Below are 24,222 nucleotides of genomic sequence, written 5' to 3' on the forward strand. Positions count from 1 at the left end.
TCCAGCATGGCTCCTGTGTCTTCTTGCTGGAGGCGGCCATTTTGCTAAAGCCCAGAGCTCCTGAAGAGCAGAAGGCCCCTTTTACATTGGGCAGCGGAGGTACGGTGACAGTATAGCAGCGCTATTTTTAGTGCCGCTATACCGTCGTCTTTACCGCGATAGTCGGGCGCTAGCGATGCGGTTTTAACCCCGGCTGGCGGCCGAAAAAGGGTTAATACCACCCCCAATGCGCCTCTGCAGAGGCGCATTGCGGGCGGTATTACCGCGGTTTCCCATTGATTTCAATGGGAAGGCGCGGTATAGGAGCGGTAAACACCCCGCTCCTACACCGCTCCAAAGATGCGGCTAGAAGGACTTTTGGAGCGGTCCTGCTAGTGCACCGCTTCAGTGTGAAAGCCTTCGGGCTTTCACATTGAAGCCTGCAGGGCATGATTTTTTCATGCAGTATAGCAGCGCTATTTTTAGCGCTGTACCGCATAAAAAAACGCCTCAATGTGAAAGGGGCCTTAATCATAAAGCAGAACTAAAACCCTCGATTTAACAATTTAAAAAAACAGATACATTCCTGGAATGCCGGGATTGCCAACTGTCACATTTGTCCTCAACTGAACTGTCAAACCATCACCTGGCTGGTGTCCTTGGCTGTAAAAGGATGGGGGGGGGGGGGGTTAATTCTGCCTTAAGGCTGTCAGCAGATCGGCCTCTACAAACTTAGCAGTGCCTAAAAGAACATAGCAACTGAGCATGCGTAGAGCAGGGTCAGACAGTGTATTACTGGATTTTAAACAGTACAGGCCATAGGTGGCAAACACAAGGCCCGCGGGCCGAATCCGGAGAGCTCCAGCCCTCCTCTGGTCCTCCTCCAGACCCTTACTTTCTGCTTTCAAGCAATGCATTCAGCTTCTTCCCAGCAGCAGCATAAGGAAAGGGGGTGCACTGTGATGTAAGGGAGAGTGGGGGACACAACTTCTGATGGTGGGGTGGCTCTTGACATCTAATGTAAGGGGAGGGGATGCGCTGGACATCTAATCTTACAGATACAACCGGCCCTTTTGAGGGCAGTCATAATGCTGATGCGGCCCCCCATGAAATTGAGTTTGACACCCCTGGTATAGGCACTTATTTTTTATGTTTTACATAGCTATACCGGAAAAAGGGACCCGCCTGAATTCACCTAGCAGGACTTAATTTATTGATTAATGTAAAAGTAGAGATTTTAGGGAGCTGGGGGAGGAGAAACAGCAACACACCGGTCTTCCCAGTGAATGTCTGTGCAAGAAACGATAGAGCAAGTCTAATCGTTGGAAAACAGGCGGAGATCCCAGCACAGTTATAAAACAGACCACTACGCTCTCATTGCCTAGTGTGGTCAGTTTTTTTTAAAGCAGAGGGACTGGCAGCAACAGCAAGAATTTCACATAAAGAAAGCAATACAACAAAATGGGATAATTTTTCGTACATGGTACAGCAGGCAAATATCAGGAATATGAAATGTTGGGTTTACATATTCTTTAAGCCTGAGTATTAACAGTTACACGAATATAGCTACACATACATCGGAGGGACCTGCATGATGTTTCCTGTAAAGGTCTTCATTGTCTTCTCCAGGTCCTCTCTAGTGATGTGATCTGCAGGGAGAAAACACAACAATTACCAAACTTGTATATAGACACAGAGAAAGGGGGGGGGTGGATTCATTGTGCAGGACACAGCGCAGCTCATCCAGCGTTCTCACTGAACATTTTAGCGATTCGGCGACTTATCAGCGTTGTCTAGCTGGAAGGAGAGATGGGAAATTTCTGAACTGCTCATTTGCGGTGAATTGCCCCCAACAACTTTCCTCTGCCGGTTATACTGTAAATGGGATTCAGCAGCTGCCACTTTCTTTCTATTACTACAACAAAGACACTTCTATAAGTAACTAGGAATGGGAATTCACACCCAGGCGGCACATTTCTTTAGTGGTGTCCAGTCCTACCACCAATATAATGGAACGTACACACACTGGGCCATATTCTTGAAGAAAGTAGGCGGGCGGCGCGTAAGCCATTTACACTCCCCAAACACTTGCTCCGTAGTTTGGGGCGGCGTAGTGTATTTGGCCCGGCGTATCCACGCGTAAATCCAAGGGGGCGGCTTCTATTTAAATTAAGCACGCCCTCGATTCTAACGAACTGCGCATGCGCCGGGCATAAAATAGCCCAGTGCGCATGCTCCAGTTCTCGGCGTAAAACGTCAATGACGCCGACGTGTGCGTCATTGACGTAAAGTCGTATTGAAGAACGACTTATTAAAACGACGTACCCGACGGGAAAACACGACGCGGACCCGACTCCATACTTAACATGGCCTACGTGGGAATGGCGTAAGGTTACCCCTCATATAGCAGGGGTAACCTTACGCCTACGACGGTTACGCACTGCAAATTAGTTCGGGAATCGGCGTATCAGGCTCATTTGCATAAACAAATGAGACCTGAACGTAAACGCCACCTAGCGCCCGGCGGAGTAATTACATTTAAGATCCGACAGTGTAAGTGACTTACACATGTCGGATCTTCAGCGTATCTATGCGAAAATGATTCCAAGAATCACTCGCATAGATACCCGGGCCAAAAAAGAGAGATACGATGGAGTATCCTGAGATACTCCATCGTAACTTTACTCAGAATATGGCCCACTATGTATTAAAGTAAACCCAGACCTAGAGGAGTCTCAACCACGGAATGTATTTTTCCATAAAATCCTTTTCTTTGCTTTTTTTTTTCCTATCCTTTGTTACATCTCAGTGCTGCTGATCTTCTGTAACCTTATTGCAGCCACTTCCTGTGTACATACACTCCAGCGATGGCTGCATGGCATTTCTCAGGACAGGTTTTCCAATAGATGGTGACAACAGACCATGCCCGTGTACTGTGGGGCAGCATGGCCACCTATAGTCATAATGGGAAGCCCGTGAGGCAGGGTGACCATACCGAAACACTGACAAGAGTCACTGCATAACAGGGAGGACCCTGAACATGGACCCTATCAAGATTGAAATGTAAAAACATGGAAAGAAAAAAAAAAAACCTAAAATGTGAACATGTTAAAGCAGAGTCCCCCCAAAAGTGGACACTTCAGTGTCACATTGGGCACCTTTCGGGGGGAGCGGGTACCTGTTTTTGACAGGTACCCATCCCCACTTCCGAGCGATCACTTGGAAGTTAGGCCAAGTGACAGTGCATATTTTTAGCACTGATCACTGTATTAGTGTCACTGGTTCTCACAAAGTGTCAAAAGTGGGAGACTATCCACCAAAATATTGCTATAAGCCGCTGATCGGCACCATTACAAATATAAAAAAATAAAAATAAAAATGTAATCCAGTATATACACCCCATAGTTTGTAGACGCTATAAAACTTTTGTGCAAATCAATATACTGTATGCTTATTTGGATTTTTACCAAAAATATGTAGCAGAATAAATACTGGCCTAAATTTAGATTCAGGTAGGGGCGTGCATTATTACAGCGGCGCAGCGTATCGTATTTACGCTACGCCGCCGTAAGTCAGAGAGGCAAGTGTTGTATTCACAAAGCACTTGCCTCCTAAGTTACGGCGACGTATCGTAAATGGGGCCGGTGTAAGCGCACGTAATTCAAATGAGGATGAGGGGCCGTGTTTTAGGTTAATTCTTGGTGACCCGACGTGATTGACGTTTTTCCCGAACGGCGCATGCGCCGTCCGTTGAATTTCCCAGTGTGCATTGCTCCAAAGTAAGCCGCAAGGACGTCATTGGTTTAGACGTGAACGTAAATTACGTCCAGCCCTATTCGCGAACGACTTACGCAAACGACGTAAAAAATTCAAAATTCAACGCGGGAACGACGTCCATACTTAACATTGCGTACGCCTCATAATAGCAGGAGCAACCTTACGCCAAACAAGCCCAACGTAAACGACGTAAAAAAATAGCGCCAGGCGTATGTAAATTTATGAATCTGCGTATCTAGGTCATTTGCATATTCTACGCCGAAAACAACGGAAGCGCCACCTAGCGGCCAGCGTAAATATGCACCCCAAGATACGACGGTGTAAGAGACTTACGCCAGTCGGATCTTAGGCTAATGTCGGCGTATCTTGCTTTCTGAATACAGAAAGAAGATACGCCGGCGCAGCTTTGAATTTACGCGGCGTATCTATAGATACGCCGGCGTAAATCAATGCCGAATCTAGCCCATGATTATTATTTTTTTTAATCGGATAGGTTTTATAGCAGAAAGCAAAAAATAATTATTTTTTTCAAAAAAATTGTCAGATTTTTTTTTGGTTTATAGCGCAAAATGAACCCCAGTGGTAATCAAATACCATTAAAAAAAAAGCTCCATCTATGGGGATTTTTTTTTAATTAAATTTATGTACAGGGTTGCATGACCGCACAATTGTCAGTTAAAGTAACACAATGCCATATTGCAAATAACTTACTGGTCATGAAGGGGGGGGGGGGGGGGGGTAATACTTCCGGAGGTCAAGTGATTAAAGATTCTGGGGCATATTCTTATAGATCTGAGGCGGCGGAACGTATGTCCTTTACGTTACGCCTCCGCAAGTTTAAGTGGCAAGTGCCTGATTCCCAAACCACTTACCTGTAAACTTGCGGCGGCGTCGCGTAAAATCCACCCGCGCAAGCCCTCCTAATTCAAATGATCCTGGTAGGGGGCGTGGATCATTTAAATTAGGCGCGCTCCCGCGCCGATCGTAATGCGCATGCTCCGTCGGGTAAATTACCCAACGTGCATTGCGCTAAATGACGTCTCACGGACGTCATTTGTTTTGACTGTAACGTAAATGGCGTCCAGGGCCATTCACGGACGACTTACGCAAACAACGTTAAATTTTCAAATTTCGACGCGGGATCGACGGCCATACTTAACATTGAGTACGCCACCTAGGGGGCATCTTTATCTTTACGCCGCGTATCGCTTACGGAAACGACGTTAAAACACTACGGCGGGCAAGCGTAGGTTAGAGAATCGGCGTGACTAGTCATTTGCATATTCAACGCTGACTGCCACCTAGCGGTCAGCGTAGATATTGCAGCCTAAGATACAACGGCGCAGGCCGTCGTATCTTAGGCATGTTTAAGTGTATCTCATTTTGAGAATACACTTAAACATAGGATCGGACTTACGTAGGCGTATCTGCTGATACGCCTGCGTAAATTATTTGAGAATATGGCCCTATATTTCAGTGATTGAGTTTAGATGTATTTTATGTAAAAAAACACATCAGCCAGAGGTTGCCCACCACTGTAACCTTCCCATGCAATGCAGCGATTCCAAACGCAAGTCCTCAAATATCCCTAAACAAAGCCTGATTTCAGGATTTTCTTCCCCCTTCTACAGGCACTTTAAATAAAAGTCATTGCTTGGAATTTATGACAGCTAATTTATCTAAGGGAAATTCCCAAAACATGGCCTATTAGGAGTACTTGAGGATTGAGGTTGGGAAACAATGATGTAATGAAGTGCATCACACAACATTCATTCCTACTATGGCGCCCCCTGCTGTCTCCGGATGCAACATCTCCAGAACTGCTGTGTGCTTCCCATATGACAATCGCTGGAGTTCTCAGCTGTCAAGGGCCTGAAAACATCAAAATAGGGCAGACTGCAACAATTTTTACTAGCCACGAAACAATGACGCACAATGTATGTTCCTGTGGAATGCAACAAGTGTGCCAAAAATATAAAAAAAAAATCCTATCTCCAACATTTCTCGCAAATGTTGGAATTTTGGTGACATATAATTGAAATGATTGCATACACTTTCTACGGAGAGAATAAACACATCAGTGTGCCAAGTGGTAGATGGTTCAAGACTCCTTCTAAACTTGGGTCACTGCGATGTAATAGATAAGATGTAATGGATCATTTGTTGCAACTTTTTTCCCTGAAAATTCCCCACACAATTTCTGTCGGGATATTTCACGCTCTGGGCCACCAATAGTGGTATTAAAGCCGTTTAAAAAAAATAAACATAAACAAACGTGTTACATTTACCTGCTCTATGCAATGGTTTTGCACAGAGCAGCTCTAATCGGCTCCTGGCTTCTTCCCCTCGAGCAGTGTCCCCAGAGAAAGGCGCTTGCCCCGGGGGCACCGCTGCATGATCGCTTCCAAGCCACTGCTCTATGCATCCATCCAGAAACAGAGTAGCGGCTCAACCCTGGCCCCGCTCTCTACTCATTGGCTCGCTGGCTGCGATTGACAGCAGTGGGAGCAAACGGGCTCCTGATGCTGTCTCAGCTAATGAGGAAGGAGAGTCCCAGGCTACTGTGAACATTGCTGGATTTTGGGGGCGGGGGGGGGGACGGGGACGTGCTGCACACAGAAGGTCTCATACCTTTGTACATATGCACATAGGTAAAAATGACTGTAAACCCTCACACCTTGTAAAGCAACCCGATCAGTTTAACCACTTCAGCTCTGGAAAATTTACTCCCCCTGATGACCAGACCATTTTTGCTTTTCGGCACTGCACTACTTTAAGGCCCCTTTCACAGCAAGGAGTTTTTCAAGCGTTTTAGCGCTAAAAATAGCGCCTAAATAACGTCTGAAAAAAATCCTGCCCTGCAGTCTTCAGTGTGAAAGCCCGAAGGCTTTCACACTAAAGCGGTGCGCTAGCAGGACCGCTCCAAAAGTCATGCTAGCTGCATCTTTGGAGCGGCGAAGGAGCGGTATAATACACACACGATTATGCGCAGCCAGTCCGCATTGTAGCGGTAAAGCTACAGTGCAAAGTTGTGAAAAATAGAAAATGAAAGGCAAACCATTTATGTATGTATAATATATATGTATGTATGTATGTAATAAATACCACCACCACCTCCCTTTAGGCTGCATTCACACCTGAACGCGACGTATTTTACCGCAATAAATTGCGGCGTTTTGTCCCGCGATAAAACGCGGCATCTTTTAAGCCTAAAAACATACGCCGAAGGGGGGATTAACATTGTCGGCTATGCCGAACGCCGAAAGCCGCCTGAAAAAAGGGTCCGGGACTTGTTTTGAGCTTCAGGCGTACGGCGTGGAGATGTGAACCATCTCCATAGCCGACAATGTTAAATCACCCCTCCAGCGTATTTCAGGCTGCAATGGCGTCGCCCTACAGGCGACAAAACGCCTAGGTGTGAATGGAGCCTAAGAGTGTAAACTGTACAAGCAGGACCATTCTGTATTGAACTGTACTGTAATTGTGCTGTCCCCCCTCTACATTGTAAAGTTCTGCGTAAACTGTTGCCGATATATATATATATATATATATATATATATATATATATATATATATATATAAATATATATATATAAAAAGACGTTTATTTTATTTAACAAGTGATCACATTCCCTCGGTTCTCAGCTGCATATACGCTGGGAGAGGAGAAACAGCATACACTGATCTTCCCAGTGCAAGGGGGGTCAGGACAAGTCTAAACATTAGAAGAGAGCAGGCTGAGTTCCCAGCACATCTAGACCACTGTGTGTTTTCCTGCTTGGTGTGGTCAGTTTTTAATAAGAAAGCAGAAGGACTGGCAGGGGCACCGGTGATTTCACATAAGGAGGAAGCAATACAAATAGAACAGGATACATTCTCATACAAGAACATGGTACAAGAGGCACATATCAGGAATAAGAAATGTTGGGTTTACATTTTTTTTTTTTTTTTTTTTAATAATGAAAACTGAGCAGTGAATAAAAATAAACTAGGGCTGTGGAAATTAATTAATTCATCAATTAATCTTTAATTTTTTTGATCGATCAAAATTATTTTGATTTGTACTCAGCTCTCCGCCGGCTTCAGGGAGTTCCGGTGACGTCACGGCCACTGGCGGGGCTTGCCGTGTCCATCTAAAGGGCTCCTGTGCTGTGCCTTTATATCTGCATGTCGGCGGGACCTCACTATCTGCCACACGCAAGGGCTGTTACACTTCCCTCTATCAACCTGAGATTCTACAGCCATCCACTGGGAGTTGTGATAGTTACCTTCATGGGACATCTACATGCCGACGGACTGATGTTAACCTCTCCTCATCTGGATTCAGCAGTGGCATCGTTGTACACATTTTTATACCAGTATCATAATTAGCTACATGTTTTTATGACTGCTTTTGTTACTAATTGGTATTACTCGCACCATTTTTACAGTTTATGTAGCTACATCGATTTTATCTCCAGTGCAATATTTATTTTGTTACCTACTTGAAGACTATAAAAGTTTTAATGCTATTCCCATCAAGCGCTGCCTTTGTGTGTTTTTTGTATCCTGCTATCCATTTTTCCAGTGGTTGGTAGCTGCACTGGGAATCAGCCTGCAAGGAGATCAGCTAAAAGTAGTTGGATCTGTATGTGCCTTATAATTAATCGAAATTAGTCGATAAAAAAAAAAAAAAAGCGATTCATCGAACACAAAAATTTTGATCAGTAACAGCCCTAAAATAAACTATTTCTGGACTGAACAATGCACTTCGTCTTTTTTTGTGTGTGAAAGGGGAGACAACACAAAAGAGGAACTGGCAGACAAAGATAGACGGTTAACACCCTATAACAGAAAGTGACTAAAAATGGACCTTCGAGGCAGACCAGTAATTATTATTTTACTTAAGAGTTGATAAAAAAAATAAAAACACACACACACCCCTTTTGAAATAACAATAGCATGTTAAAGATAGTGTGTGATTTTAGCGATCTACTTTAAACGTGCAGCCCATACCATAAGGTTTATTTTCTGTCACGGCCCCAGATGCATCCAGAGTGTCAGTTTCCTTTCCCAGCTCACCAATCACAGTGTATTTCTGTAAAGTAAAAAGTGGAAAAAAGGAGAGAAAAAAAATAAACAAAATACTAAATATAGCACAACAGCAGCTAAATTTCAGTAACATTCAGGTAGAAGTGAGGAAGGCCAAGCACGGTCACAAACAGATCTGCCAAATATGTGGCCACCCAGCGATGAATCTGTGCAGCATGTAGGCAGCATTAAAGCCCAAGTCTTTGCCGCCACACATGTGCGTTACACAAGAGTCATCAGGATAATGGCGGTCACTACATCTATTGGGAAATTGTTACAAAATATCATTAAAATCATAACCAACTATCGCCCAGCTTCCATAAATAAAACCAGCATGTTTGGCACCAACAATCATGCCACGTCTAAAATCACTTAAGTGTTTCAAAAACTGCTTGCTCTAGAGAAAAATCCGATTGCCTCTCGGGGGATCAGGAAGGAATTTTTCCCCCTGCTGGAGCAAATTGGATCATGCTCTGCTGGGTTTTTTTGCCTTCCTCTGGATCAACTGTGGGTATAGAATTGGGTATATGGGATTGTATGATAATTTTAATTTTTTTGTTTGAACCAGATTTTTCACACAACCATCTCTCGGGTAGACAGAGAATGCTCAGAAAAATAGAAAATATCCAGTGAGCGGCAGAAAATACCTTGATGTCAGAGAAGAATGGGCAGACTAGTTTGAGATGATAGAAAGGCAAAAAGTAACTCAAATAACAACTTATTACATCCAAGGTAGGCAGAATACCACCTCTGACCGCAGAACACATCAAACCTTGAAGCAGATGGGCTACAGCAGCAATAGACCTCACCGAATGCCACTCCTGTCAGCTAAGAACAGGAAACTGAGGCTAAAAATCACCAAAATTGGACAATAGAAGATTGGAAAAACATTCCCTGGTCTGACAAGTCTCGAAATTTAGCTCCGACATTCAGATGGTCGGGTCAGAATTTGGCATAAACAACATAAAAGAAAGGATCCATTCTGCCTTGTATCATCGGTTCAGGCTGGTGTAGGGGTATTTTCTTGGCACACTTTGGGCCCCTTAGTACCAATTGAGCATCGTTTAAACACCACAGCCTACCTGAGTATTGTTGCTGACCATGTCCATCCCTTTATGACTACAGTGTCCCCATCTTCTGATGGCTCCTTCCAGCAGGATAATGCACCATGTCACAAATCTCCAATCATCTCACCACTGGTTTCTTGGACATGACAATGAGGTCACTGGACTCCAATGGCCTCCACAGTCACCACATCTCATCCAATAGAGCACCTTTGGGATTTGGTGGAATGGGAGATTCACATCATGGATGTGCAGCCGACAAATCTGCAGCAACTGCGTGATGCTATCATGTCACTATGGAGCAAAACCTTTAAGGAATGTTTCCAACACCTTGTTAAATCTAAGCCATGAAAAATGAAGGCAGTTCTGAAGGCAAAAGGGGGTCCAACCCAGAACTGGCAAGCTGTACCCAAGAAAGTTTCCGGTGAGTGTATAGGTTACTCAGTTGGCAAGAGGTTAAAGAAGCACAGATACTGTCTGGTGCTATAGGCTTTTCTTCTCTATAGCTCCACTTTAATAGTGGATATATAGTAAGTACCTTGGTGCCTGCACTGCATTCTGGGAATATGCATTCCAAGCCTGATGCATGACCTGTGCCGTTACTTCCAGGACCAGAAAACTAGAAGAGCCAGCAGAGGACAGAAGTTTACCTGCACAGCTCTGCACGGCATGCAAGATGATTAACAAACAAATCCCCCAAGTCACCATGCCATAGCCTGCTGCTTATGTCACCTGCCCTGTAATGCATTTTCTGTTACCAGCGACATTAGCGCATCGCTGGAGGAAAATCAACAAGAAGCCTGGCAACCGCCACCTTTCATCTGTGGGCAACCAAAAAGGATTTTACAAAGTACGGGAGAGGATTATGGAAAACAGGAAAAGATGAAAGACTGCCCGGGAGCTCAATCCTTTCAGATGCAGCAGCTGCTCCGTCCAGAACTGTAATCGGAATAAACTGATATTCTCACTTCAAGTGGAGCGGTCAAAAAAATTCACACATCACATGTCTGCACTTCTAAATCACATTATTATATTTGGATACAAAGTCCCTCTTGTTTGCCATAAAAAAAATAAACTCAAGCTCTTTTATGCAACCTAAAGCCTGGGAAAATAATCTCTGTCCATCAAGAACATTGTGAGTGTTTCTCGTGGTTAGAGACTGCAGAGAGTCTATTGCCGATTAGACCAGGGTTTGACAAATTTGCTTGGAATCTAGGAACCAGCTAAAAAAGTTAGGAGCCAGAAAACGCACCCCGTCCCGACGAGCTTGCGCGCAGAAGCGAACACATACGTGAGCAGCGCCCGCATATGTAAACGGTGTTCAAACCACACATGTGAGGTATCGCCGCGATTGGTAGAGCGAGAGCAATAATTCTAGCCCTAGACCTCCTCTGTAACTCAAAACATGCAACCTGTAGAATTTTTAAACGTCGCCTATGGAGATTTTAAAGGGTAAAAGTTTGTCGGCATTCCACGAGCGGACGCAATTTTGAAGCGTGACATGTTGGGCATAAATTTACTCGGCGTAACATTATCTTTCATAATATTAAAAAAAAAAAAAAAAAATGGGGATAACTTTACTGCTTTTTAATTAAAAAAAGTGTAATTTTTTCCCAAAAAAGTGCGCTTGTAAGACCGCTGCACAAATACGGCGTGACAGAAAGTATTGCAACGATCACCATTTTATTCTCTAGGGTGTTAGGATAAAAAATATATATAATGTTTGGGGTTCTAATTAGAGGGAAGAAGATGGCAGTGAAAATAGTGAAAAATGACATTAGAATTGCTGTTTAACTTGTAATACCAACGGCTCACCACCAGATGGCGCCAGCTCACACACAAGAAAAGATTTTTTTTTTTGCCCACCTTCCAAGCCAAGTCGCCAGGACACAATTTCTAGTCGCCATGGCGACCTGGCGCCGGGATTTGTCGAGCCCTGGATTAGACAGACCCTGTCTGGTAGATTTGCATTGAGATAAGAGGATCTGCAAGTCACATTCACTGTGCAGCATTACTAAAGCAGGAAGCTGAGTCTGCATATGTACAGCCATGGCCAACAGTTTTCAGAATGACAAATATTAATTTTCACAAAGTCTGCTGCCTCAGTTTTTATGATGGTAATTTCCTATTGCGTCAGAATGTTATGAAGAGTGATCAGATGAATTGCAAAGTCCCTCTTTGCCATGAAAGTGAACTTCCCATAAAATCCCATAAGAAACATTCCACTGCGTTTGTGAAGAAGGCCTCAGGGCGCCCAAGAAAGTCCAGCAAGCCCCTGGAGCGTCTCCTACAGTTGATTTAGCTGCGGGATCCGGTCCCCATCAGTGCAGAGCTTGCTTAGGGATGGCAGCAGGCACGTGTGAGGACATCGGGAAACACAGTGAGGAGAAGACTTCTGGAGGATGGCCTGGTGTCAAGAAGGGCAGCAAAGAAGACGCTTCTCTCTAAGAAAACCATCAGGGACAGACTGATATTCTGCAAAGGTCCAGGGATTGGACTGCTGAGGACTGGGGGAAAGTCATTTTCTCTGACGAATCTACTTTCCGAATGTTTGGGGCATCCGGAAAAAATCTGCCCAGAAAAGAAAAGGTGAGCGCCACCATCAGTCATGCCAACAGTAAAGCATCCTGAGACCATTCATGTGTGGGGTTACTTCTCAGCCAATGGAGTGGCTCACTCACAATTGCCTAAAAACACCGCCATGAATAAAATAAAAAATTAGACAAAAACATCCTCCGAGAGCAACTTCTCCCAACCATCCAAGAACAGTTTGGTGAGGAACAATGTATTTTCCAGCATGATGGGGCTCCTTGCCATAAGTGATCAATAAGTGGCTTAGGGAACAGAATATGGAAATTTTGGGTCCATGGCCAGGAAACTCCCCAGACCTTAATCCCAATGAGAACTTGTGATCAATCCTCAAGAGGCAGGTGAAAAAAAAGACAAAAAAAACAAAACCCTCAATTTGTGACAAACTCCAAGCATTGATGATGCAAGAATGGGCTGCCATCAGTGAGGATATGGCTAGAGGTTGATCGACAGCATGCCAGAGGGAATTGCAGGAGGTCTTGAAAAATAAGGGTCAACCCTGCAAATATTAACACTTTGCATAAACTTAAAAGGGCTTGTAAACCCTCATGTTTTTTCACCTTAAAGCAGTCCCTCCCATTTTACTTACCCAAGCCTTGGATTGTCCCATGCCGAGGATGTGCCGTCTCTCTGCCCAGGCTTCTCGGCTCTTGATTGGATAGATTGATAGCAGCGTAGCCATTGGCTCCTGCTGCTGTTAATCAAATCCAATCATGTGGGCGCAGGGGGGCAGGGCAGAGACCTGCATTCTGCGGTTATGGATGTCGAATGCTGGACACGGTAGGACGCCCGCAAGGGAACCCCCTTGGGAAAGCGCTTCCTAGAGGGGGTTATCTGATGCGGGGAGCAGCCGCTGGGGGACCCCAGAAGATGGCATTCAGGGCCACTCTGTGCAAAACGAACTGCACAGTGGAGGTAAGCATGGTATGTTTGTTATTTAAAATTAATATATATATATATATATATATATATATATATATATATATATATATATATATATATATATATATATATATATATATATATATATATATATATATATATATATATATATATATATATATATATATAATCTCCTTAGTATCACTTTAATGTAATTGTCAATAAAAGCCTTTGGCATGTATGAAATGCTTGTAATTATACTTCAGTAAACCATGGTAACTTCTGACAAAAAGATCCAAAAACACTGAAGCAGCAGACTTTGTGAAAATTACTATTCGTGTCATTCTCAAAACTTTTGACCAAGGTTGTAATCAGCAAATAAGGCAGCAACTATGTCTATAGAGAATTAAAAATCATAAACAGAAACAAAGTTATTAAAACACTCATATAGAACTCATGTCTTACCTTACTCCCCCCCAGCATGGTGCCCAACATTTTGGTCCCTTCTCCGATGCCAACCACTGCAAAGAGATCAGGAGAGATTCAGGGACGAGTGCAAACCACCTGTATACCCATAGAGCCACATAAAACATGGGAAAATTCTACAGCCTATCAGAGCCTAAAGAGAACCTGTCTAAAAGAATAAACAAAGGGGCTTCCATTGCTGACTTCCTGACAATGCTAGGTGCCTGGCTGTTATGCCGACAGTCAATTCTTGGCTCACTGATTTGGACAATGATAAAGCCAGGGTGAAGTTCGAACTCCAGATGTCGGGCATATGCACATTTACGTGCTACACACAGAGGCAGAACTACCAGGGATGCAAAGGTCCCAATTGTGACTAGGCCTTGAAGTTCTGCCACCGTTGGGGAGGGGGGGCAGGGCCTAAGGTGGCAGGAAGGTTGTCCCCTGCAGAACACATGAAAGGGTCCCACTCAAGAACAGTAAGGCTCAGTTCACACTGCTGCAACCCTAAATTTGTGCAACTTGCTTAAGATTTCATTGCGACTTTTGTGATTTAACATTGCAGTCTATTGCACTTAAATAACACCAAAGTCATAGAAAAACATTGAATTAACTTTTTTTTTTAACCCCTGTGACTTGAGTCGCATTGATTAGGACAGTACCTGCAGAAATACATGTTTTGACTTGTCATGCGATTGTCAACACATCCGTTTTGCCACACTTGGGATGCCATTGACACTGAATGGCACCACAAGCACATCATGTGTTTTTGCACAGTTATGCAAACGTCATAGTGTAAATGCAGCGTCAGAAAGAAGCCAAAGAATCCACATGACAGCCAGACATCAGGCATGTTCAGAAGGTGATCAGCAATGGCAGGCCTTCCATTCTAACAGGTTTCTTCTAAAAGGAAAGGAGAAAGAACGCCTGCATGAAAAGCCTCAGATGGAAGCTGCCATTGTCTCTCTCTCTCTTTGGCTTTACATGCCAGTCTGGTGGCGGTGAAGCTGAACCATCCCTGTTCTGGATCCAATGTGATGCTGGGAGGCTGGGCAACGGCTGCTCCTATCCAAAGCTTTTAACACAGGCCTTAAAGGGGAAATCATGTTCCTGCACACAGCCCACTTCTAGTCTGTAGCTCTAGTGGAGGGGACCTGAGACTATTCCATATTCCGTGCGACACCCCTCCAGTCCCCTATAGGTGGGTACAATTCTATACACAATATACAAACTCTGCCCAAGTCATTATTAGCCCGATTTATAAAAAATTCCCTCTACAGGCGCTTACCCAGCACGCCGGAGGCGGTGCAGTCCAGGGTTCCGCCATGTCCAATTTTCAGCGTCTGCTTCCTCTTCTTCCTATGTTCCTTTACACCGGCCTCTGGAAATTGGAGACAAGCACAGCGAGTAAAAGAGTGAGCCGACTTAGCCCGGGTTCACACTATATTGATGCAGGAACCAGCACGATCCTCGAGCCGGTTCCTGCATCGCAGGAAGTTCACACTGCCTTCTGCAAACCGCAGCGGGTGTCAATACAATGTTAAAGAGGAGGACCAGTGGAAAAAAATATATATTTAAAAGTCAGCAGCTACAAACACTGTAGCTGCTGACTTTAAATAAGCACACTTACCTGTCCAGGGTGCCCACAATGTCGGCCACCTGAGGCCGATCCATCCTTCGGATCGGGTCACGGCGCGGCCATTCAAGGCAAGGGAAACAGGCAGTGGAGCCTTACGGCTTCACTGCCCGTTTCCTACTGCGCATGCGCGATTTGCGCAATGCTTTGTGAATGGGTGGCTGTCTTTTGTGCTACACACAGGTCCCAGAAGACAACGTGCCTCATTTCCCAGGGGGCAATGTGAAGAGAAGACAGAAGATCACCGCAGAATAGGAAGTGGCAGATTAGGACGATCTGCCTAGCAACAGCCATTTCTGGTAAGTATATAAAAAAATAAAAATTTTGGAACCTTTTTTGGCCATTTTTTTTTTTTTAGGGTGGACCTCCGCTTTCATGACACCCCCCAGGTCGGATCACAGATCGCAGTGCGAACTGTGGAGTTGGACAAAAATCATATCGCATAGGCAGGCATCAAACTTCTAGGAAAATCAATGAGCCAATCACACAAGCAGGAAATGTTTCTGGTGGGTGTTCTATATACATTCTGTGTACAGAACACCTCTAGGTTTCCATATTGCATTTTACAAAAAATGACAGAGCTGCAGATTAAAAAGGAAAGGTAATTTTTAATAGCATTCAATTACAATATGACTTGTGTCACAATTGTATACACAATATTCTTATTTTTTATTTGCCATTTTTTTTCCCACGAAAGTGGAGTTACCCTTTAAACAATGTAATTTGCATAGTGATTCGGCGAAGAGGCAAAATATAGGCAGATCAAACTTCAAGCGGAGCTCCGCCCTTTTTTATACATACCAGAAGTGCCCGTTGCTAGGCAGATCCTCCTAATCTGCCACTTCCTGATCCGCGATCCGTCTTCTTTCTTCCCCTCCTCGTGATGCCTCCTGGGGAATGGGGGGGGAGCGGTGTCTTCTGGGACCTTGTGTGTGTCCCAGGAGACATCGCCCATTCACGTAGCACCACGCGGCTCGCGCATGCGCAGTAGGGAATCGGGCGGGGCAGCCGAGACCCGAGCGATTGCTCGGCTTCGGCATCGCTGGCACCCTGGACAGGTAAGTGTCCTTATTAAAAGTCAGCAGCTACAGTGTTAGTAGCTGCTGACTTATTTTTTTTAACCGGACCTCCACTTTCAGCTTTAAAAGGTGGCACAAGGAATTACAAACAATTTATAATTGATTAGAATATCAAAAAATTTGACAGACATGGTACTAATCTACATAATTGAAAAAAAAAAGGGTGATGGATAATTTATCAGTCATACATTAAAAACAAATGTTTTATAAATCTGATATTTGTTCAATATATTCAAGTAATCAAAAGTGATCGACATGTCAGAATTGAAAGTAAGCAAGTGCTCACTGAACTGGATGAATGGAGGGGCCTTTGCTTTGTGATGGTTGTTTTGATTAAAAGTCATAAAGAAAGATCATATCAATATATGTGTGCAGGAACCATTAAGTAATCAGTAATCCATATGCTGTTAGGGCCCTTTCACATGTATGGATCCTGTGAGGATCCGTACCGTTCTTATCCGCTTGCTCAGCGGGGATCACTCTGTTGATATCCGCTGAGCTGGCAGATGACAGGGTGGCCCCTGCACACTATGGAACTCAGAGTAGGGATGGTGAGAACCCCTCATAATGGGCACAGCAGGTTTACACACCTGGGAACTCAGCACAGGAATGGTGGGAACCTCTCATAATGGGCACAGGAGGTGTATTGTGCCAGTAACTCAGTACATGGATGGAGGGAAGCTCTCATAATGGGTACAGCAAGTGTACAGGGATAGTGGGAAGCTCTCATAATGGGCACAGCAGGTGTGCAGGGCCAGGAACTCAGTACAGGGATGGTGGTTACCTATCATAATGGGAACAGCAGGTTTACACACCTGGGAACTCAGCACAGGGATGGTGAGAACCCCTCATAATGGGTACAGTAAGTAATGAGTAAGTGTACAGGGCCAGGAACCCTTCATAATGGGTACAGTAAGTGTACAGGGATAGTGGGAACCTCTCATAATGGGTACAGCATGTGTACAGAACCAGGTACCAGGTACAGGGATGGTGGGAACCTCTCATAATGGGCAGAGGAACTCAGTACAGGGATGGTGGGTACCTCTCATAATGGGTACAGCAAGTGTACATGGCCAGGAACTCAGCACAGGGATGGTGGGTACCTCTCATAATGGGCACAGGAACTCAGTACAGGGATGGTGGGTACATCAAGTGTACATGGCCAGGAACTCAGCACAGGGATGGTGGGAACCCCTCATAATGGGTACAGTAAGTAATAGGTACAGTAAGTGTACAGGGCCAGGAACTCAGTACAGGCATGGTGGGAACCCTTCATAATGGGTACAGTAAGTGTACAGGGATGGTGGGAACCTCTCATAATGGGTACAGCATGTGTACAGAGCCAGGTACCAGGGATGGTGGGAACCTCTCATAATGGGCACAGCAAGTGTGCAGGGCCAGGATCTCAGTACAGGGATGGTGGGTACCTCTCATAATGGGCACAGCAGGTTTACACACCTGGGAACTCAGCACAGAGATGGTGGGAACCTCTCATAATGGGCACAGGAGGTGTATTGTGCCAGTAACTCAGTACATGGCTGGTGGGACCCTCTCATAATGGGTACAGCAAGTGTACAGGGATGGTGGGAACCTCTCATAATGGGCACAGCAGGTGTGCAGGGCCAGGAACTCAGTACAGGGATGGTGGGAACCTCTCATAATGGGAACAGCAAGTGTACATGGCCAGGAACTCAGCACAGGGATGGTGGGTACCTCTCATAATGGGCACAGGAACTCAGTACAGGGATGGTGGGTACATCAAGTGTACATGGCCAGGAACTCAGCACAGGGATGGTGGGAACCTCTCATAATGGGTACAGCATGTGTACAGAGCCAGGTACCAGGGATGGTGGGAACCTCTCATAATGGGCACAGCAAGTGTGCAGGGCCAGGATCTCAGTACAGGGATGGTGGGTACCTCTCATAATGGGCACAGCAGGTTTACACACCTGGGAACTCAGCACAGGGATGGTGGGAACCTCTCATAATGGGCACAGGAGGTGTATTGTGCCAGTAACTCAGTACATGGATGGTGGGACCCTCTCATAATGGGTACAGCAAGTGTACAGGGATGGTGGGAACCTCTCATAATGGGCACAGCAGGTGTGCAGGGCCAGGAACTCAGTACAGGGATGGTGGGAACCTCTCATAATGGGAACAGCAAGTGTACATGGCCAGGAACTCCGTACATGGATGGTGGGAACCTCTCATAATAGGCACAACAGGTGTGCAGACCTGGGAACTCCACACTGGGATGTGCGAGATTCCCTCATAATGGAAACGGCAAGTATGCAGACCCAGGAATTCGGAGCAGAGTTCTCACCAATAAAGTTCTGAGAGAAAAAAAAAGTAATCAAGTGGGTACACTTTATTAAACCCCCCTGGACCCCCTTACACGTTTCCATTCCGGTGGGTTATGATATCACATTAAGGTCTCTGGACTGGCTACGAATGCACCAGAATGGACATAATAACCTGAAACTCTTCTTTCCCAATGTGGTGCAAGGAAGCACATGTATGTTGTATTATCACTGAAAATGAATGGCACCACACTAACACATGCACTGTACATTTATCTGTTACTACAACATGTAGGTGTGGAGTGGAACCTCAGGAAGGTAAATAATAAACATACACATATAATCATACACCTCCTCCTCCTACCGTTCAGCAGCTTCATCTTCAGCTCATACAGGCTCTGGGCTGATGTTGGCCCTTTAGGTTTGTAGACAGGGAAGAGTCCATTCAGGGACAGGAGTCTTGCAGCCTTCTCTACAGCAGCCATGCCTTCTCCTGGAGGAAACACAGCTCTGACGTCATCAGTAGGCGCCCAGCCCCGGGGGATTCTGGGAGATGTGGTCTGTCATGCAGACAGAGGAAACAACAGCAGCTCAGGTCTAATGTGTGAACTCTGCTGTTCCATATTACTCCCCTCTCTACTCTGATGTCTGAGGAGAATAAAAAAGAAAGAAAAATGATTTGTGATGTGTTTGCATCTCCTGTAGAAAAAGGTGATAGTGAAACAATCCTTTATTCATCGAAGATTGTTGGCACAAATCGATATGTATCAGTCTGGTTAAAAATAAATAATGGCCGAGCTGTTTTTATAACACGTGATTCTGGAGAAGACTGTACACGGAACACATGTAACCAGAAACATTGTTACCATCCATACTACACTATATTATCAAAAGTATTGGGACGCCTGCATTTACACGCACGTGAACTTTATTGGCATCCCAGTCTTAAGCAGTACACACGATCGGATTTTCCACGAACCAATTGTAGGACTTGTGTCCGAAGGGCGTTGGCCGCGAACTTGTATTGCATACAAACGGAAAAGAATTGTTGGGCAACAAATACGAAGCTATGTGTTTTTTCAGTTCTTTAGCGCCATTCTTTGGGCAACTTCTGCTATTGTTGTGTTATGGTTAGCATTGCTTCTGAGCATGCGTGTTTGTACTTTGGATTTTTTTTCCCGACTGACTTGTGTACACACAATCGGAAAATACAAACACGGTGGATGAGCCGGTGCCGCCACGAGTCGAGGTCCCGCCGGAATCCCTTCCTGTGCAGAACAGTCAAGTTCCTCCACCCCAAACTCACTCATCCATGCCTTTATGGACCTTGTCTTTACTGTTTCCTCCACACAGTCTAGTAATACTCTAAATGTAAATGTCCCCAATAGTGTTCCCCCTTACATGAAATGCCCCTATCAGAGTTATTAATTACATTGGGTGCCCTCATCAGACTACCCCCAGTTGCGACCATCAGGGTACCCTCTTATATCAGGTATCCCCATCAAAGTGCCCCCTTACATCTGGTTTCTTCATCAGAAGGCCCCCTTACATCTGGTGTCTCCCAGCAGTGTGCCCCCTCACATAATTTGTCCCCATCAGGGTGCCCCCTTATATTAGGTGCCGTCATAATAGAGCTCCTTTAAATCAGGTGTCCCCATCACATCAGGTGTGCCCATCAGAATGCCCCTTTACATCAAGTGTCCCCATTACAGTATCTTGAAAAAGTATTCACACCCCTTGAAATTTTACACATTTTGTCATGTTACAACCAAAAACATAAATGTATTTTATTGGGATTTTATGTGAAAAACCAACACAAAGTGGCAAATAATTGTGAAGTGGAAGGAAAATTATAATTTTTTTTTTTTTTTTTTTACAAATACATATATGTGAAAGGTGCCTTTGTATTCAGCCCCTTTACTCTGATACCCCCTAACTAAAATCTAGTGGAACCAATTGCCTTAAGAAGTCACCTAATTAGTAAATAGAGTCCATTTGTGCGTAACTCAAAGTGGATGTAAACCCTCCATATACCCAGTGAAGTGAACAGCCTCAGATGATACACAAAGATGAACCAAATCAAGTTTTACTTGTATATCTGCTGTCTTCACATTTATATACTGTTTAAAAAGTTCAGATCTTCCTGTTTACAGAGTGTGATGTCTGGGCATACAGCCAAGATAGCTAAAATTGCTGATTGGAGGAAATGCACACACCCCTCTCATCATAGGCAGAGACTTTTAAAGGTGTTTTGTAACAGGGCCAGTTCCCTGCTAATCTATTTATAGCAAAAGAGGAAGGGGTCAGGAGAGAGCTATGGGACTTAGCTCAGTGTAGAGAGATAACAAAATACTGCAGATATATGTGCCCAGCTCAAATTTTATGAATTTACATACACTTTAATCTCAGTATAAATACAGCTGTTCTGTGAAGCCCTCGGAGGTTTGTTAGAGAACCTTAGTGAACAGACATCATCATGAAGGCCAAGGAACACACCAGACAGGTCAGGGATAAAGTTGTGGATAAGTTTAAAGCAGGGTTATGGGATAAAAAAAAAAAAATATCCCAAGCTTTGAACATCTCACGGAGCTCTGTTCAATCCATCATCCAAAAATGGAAAGAGTATGGCACAACTGCAAACCTACCAAGACATGGCCGTCCACCTAAACTGACAGGCTGGGCAAGGAGAGCATTATTCAGAGATGTGGAGCATCCTCAAATGGAAGGTGGAGGAGAGCAAGGTCTCCAACATCCACCAGCTCTGTGATGTCATTATGGAGGAGTGGAAGAGGACTCCAGTGGCAACCTGTGGTTGAAGCAGTGCTGAAAAATAATGGTGGCCACACAAAATATTGACACTTTGGGCCCAATTTGGACATTTTCACTTAGGGGTGTAATCATTTTTGTTTTAGACATTAATGGTTGTGTGTTGAGTTATTTTGAGGGGACAGTAAATATACACTGTTATACAAGCTGTACACTCACTACTTTACATTGTTGCAAAGTGTAATTTCTTCAGTGTTGTCACATTAAAAGATAGAATAAAATATTTACAAAAATGTGAGGGGTGTACTTACTTTTGTGAGATACTGTATATAAACACTTGAACTAGATTGTGTCTTTGGTTAATTAGAAGTAATTTGCTATAACTATATACTCATATTTGATTGATAGTAGGAACTCTCTTTGTGCTGATTATAATGGCTCTTTACACCCATGAGAAGACAGGGCAGGGAGACAGGAGAGTGGCCATTTCCACTGGGCCACACACACATAGATAGATATATATATATTGGGCTGGAAGCCTTAAGTGGTGATGCTCCCCCATTCCAACATCGATCAATGCGGGACCCACTGTCATTGACACAATGAGGGAGATTTACTAAAACTGGTGCACACACAATCTGGTGCAGCTGTGCAGTGACCAATCAGCTTCCAGTTTTTATTCTCAAAACTTAAAATGATCGTAAAAGATTTTTTAAAAATAACAAAACATAGCATACTTACCTCTACTGTGCAGCTTGTTTTGCAGTGGCACCCCGATCCTCCTATTCTGGGGTCCCTCTGCGGCTCCTCTCCACATGTCAATCTTTCTCTAACTCATGGCGTGTTTCCGGCCCGCTGGAAGCATGCTATTATTACACCAATTTTAAAAAAGCCCAATTTGGACCCTGGTTGTCTTTCGAACTATAGACCCATTTCAGCTATAGGTTTCCTGGCCAAACTGGTGAGATACGAAATTTTTCTCCAACTTCAGTCGTATTCAGAGACAAAGGGTTTGTTTCACGACTCGCAGTCCGGATTTCGTCCGGGCCGTGGGATAGAGCTCATGGTCCTTTCTACCAGAGAGAAGCTGCTCGGGGTCAGGGACGCGCGGGGGGGGTGGGGGCTGCCTTGGTGCTTCTTGATCTCTCTGCGGCCTTTGGCACTGTAGACCACGCTATGTTGATTGCCAGGCTTCGGGACGAGTTTCACATTACCGGCTCTGCTTCACACTGGCTTTCAGACTTCCTCACTCACAGGACCTTTCAGGTCAAAACCGGTCCTTTCCTATCTGCCATCAGCACCCTGAGTTGTGGGGTGCCTCAGGGCTCGGCCCTGTCGCCATGGCTATTTAATGTGTATCTTCGGCCGCTTGCAGTGTTTAACCGGCTGTACGCAGACGATGTTCAGTTGGTCAATGACAGTCTATCCGACCCTGCTCCTGGTCTGCAGCTCGCCTCCTGTCTATTAGACATCAGTAGAAAAAGGGCCAACTCATACAAAACGGCATGTAGTTGCCATCATCCCGTGATTATTGAAAGTATTCGAAAAAACCTCAAGGAATGGGATTATATAGGCAACACACAAAAAGCTTCAAAATATATAAAAAATATATCGATTTATTACAAAAAATAGAAATATTACATAATACAAAATATCCAAAATTATCATATAAATACACAATATACAAATCATATATGATGTAAATACTGTCCAGCATACAGTACCATCACCAAGATTTGGGAGGTAAGTTGTAGCAGATAGCCGACGCATTTCGAATGCTAGGCATTCTTCATCAAGGCATGTGCAGGTATTACATCTACTGTTTAAAAACGTTGTGCCCAGAAGAGGCTAAGCCTAGGGGCCCCCCCAGGGGGGATATCATGGGGTGCAGATGTCTCCAATGCAAGCTGGGCCAACACAAAATTCCTTGTTTCTTTCACTCATAGGGTAGACAGAACTATTAAGTTCAATCGAGTGGCACTGAAATCCACAAAGGCTTTAAGGTCAAGTCTTATCTCTCCAAGGCAATAGGTGGAAAACGATTCCCAGCCAGCCCCAAAACAGAGTCCCACTGGGTGTAGATTGATTGCAGACTCTCCAATAAATGGAGAGAAAGCTTGTGTTGGCCCAGCTTGCATTGGAGACATCTGCACCCCATGATATCCCCCCTGGGCTTAGCCTCTTCTGGGCACAAAGTTTTTAAACAGTAGATGTAATACCTGCACATGCCTTGATGAAGAATGCCTAGCATTCGAAACGCGTCAGCTATCTGCTACAACTTACTTCCCAAATCTTGGTGATGGTACCATATGCTGGACAGTATTTACATCATATATGATTTGTATATTGTGTATTTATATGATAATTTTAGATATTTTGTATTATGTAATATTTCTATTTTTTGTAATAAATCGATATATTTTTTTATATATTTTGAAGCTTTTTGTGTGTTGCCTATATAATCCCATTCCTTGAGGTTTTTTCGAATACTGTCTATTAGACATCAAACAGTGGATGGATCACAATTCCCTCAGTCTAAATTCTAAAAATACAGAAATTCTCATTTCTGGACGTATTGATCCAGCTGTCTTTCTGGGGAATTGGCCCACGAACCT

General features: G+C 44.4%; 1 protein-coding gene across 1 annotated transcript in view; it reads right to left on the minus strand.

Annotated features, from left to right (window-relative positions):
- Window positions 1–19,411, minus strand: part of TRUB1 (TruB pseudouridine synthase family member 1) — a 39,339-nt gene extending 19,928 nt beyond the window's left edge. Inside the window, exons 1-5 of the mRNA XM_040361536.1 lie at window positions 19,206–19,411; window positions 15,115–15,207; window positions 13,827–13,882; window positions 8,752–8,833; window positions 1,556–1,628 (exon numbers count right to left, since the gene is read on the minus strand). Coding sequence (XP_040217470.1) covers window positions 1,556–1,628; window positions 8,752–8,833; window positions 13,827–13,882; window positions 15,115–15,207; window positions 19,206–19,326 — 425 coding nt within the window. The 5' untranslated portion in view covers window positions 19,327–19,411. The remainder of the gene's footprint in view (window positions 1–1,555; window positions 1,629–8,751; window positions 8,834–13,826; window positions 13,883–15,114; window positions 15,208–19,205) is intronic.
- Between the last annotated feature and the right edge of the window lie 4,811 nt (window positions 19,412–24,222).

The sequence above is a fragment of the Rana temporaria genome, chromosome 8 (genome assembly GCF_905171775.1).
Source record: "Rana temporaria chromosome 8, aRanTem1.1, whole genome shotgun sequence".
NCBI classification, from domain to species: domain Eukaryota; kingdom Metazoa; phylum Chordata; class Amphibia; order Anura; family Ranidae; genus Rana; species Rana temporaria.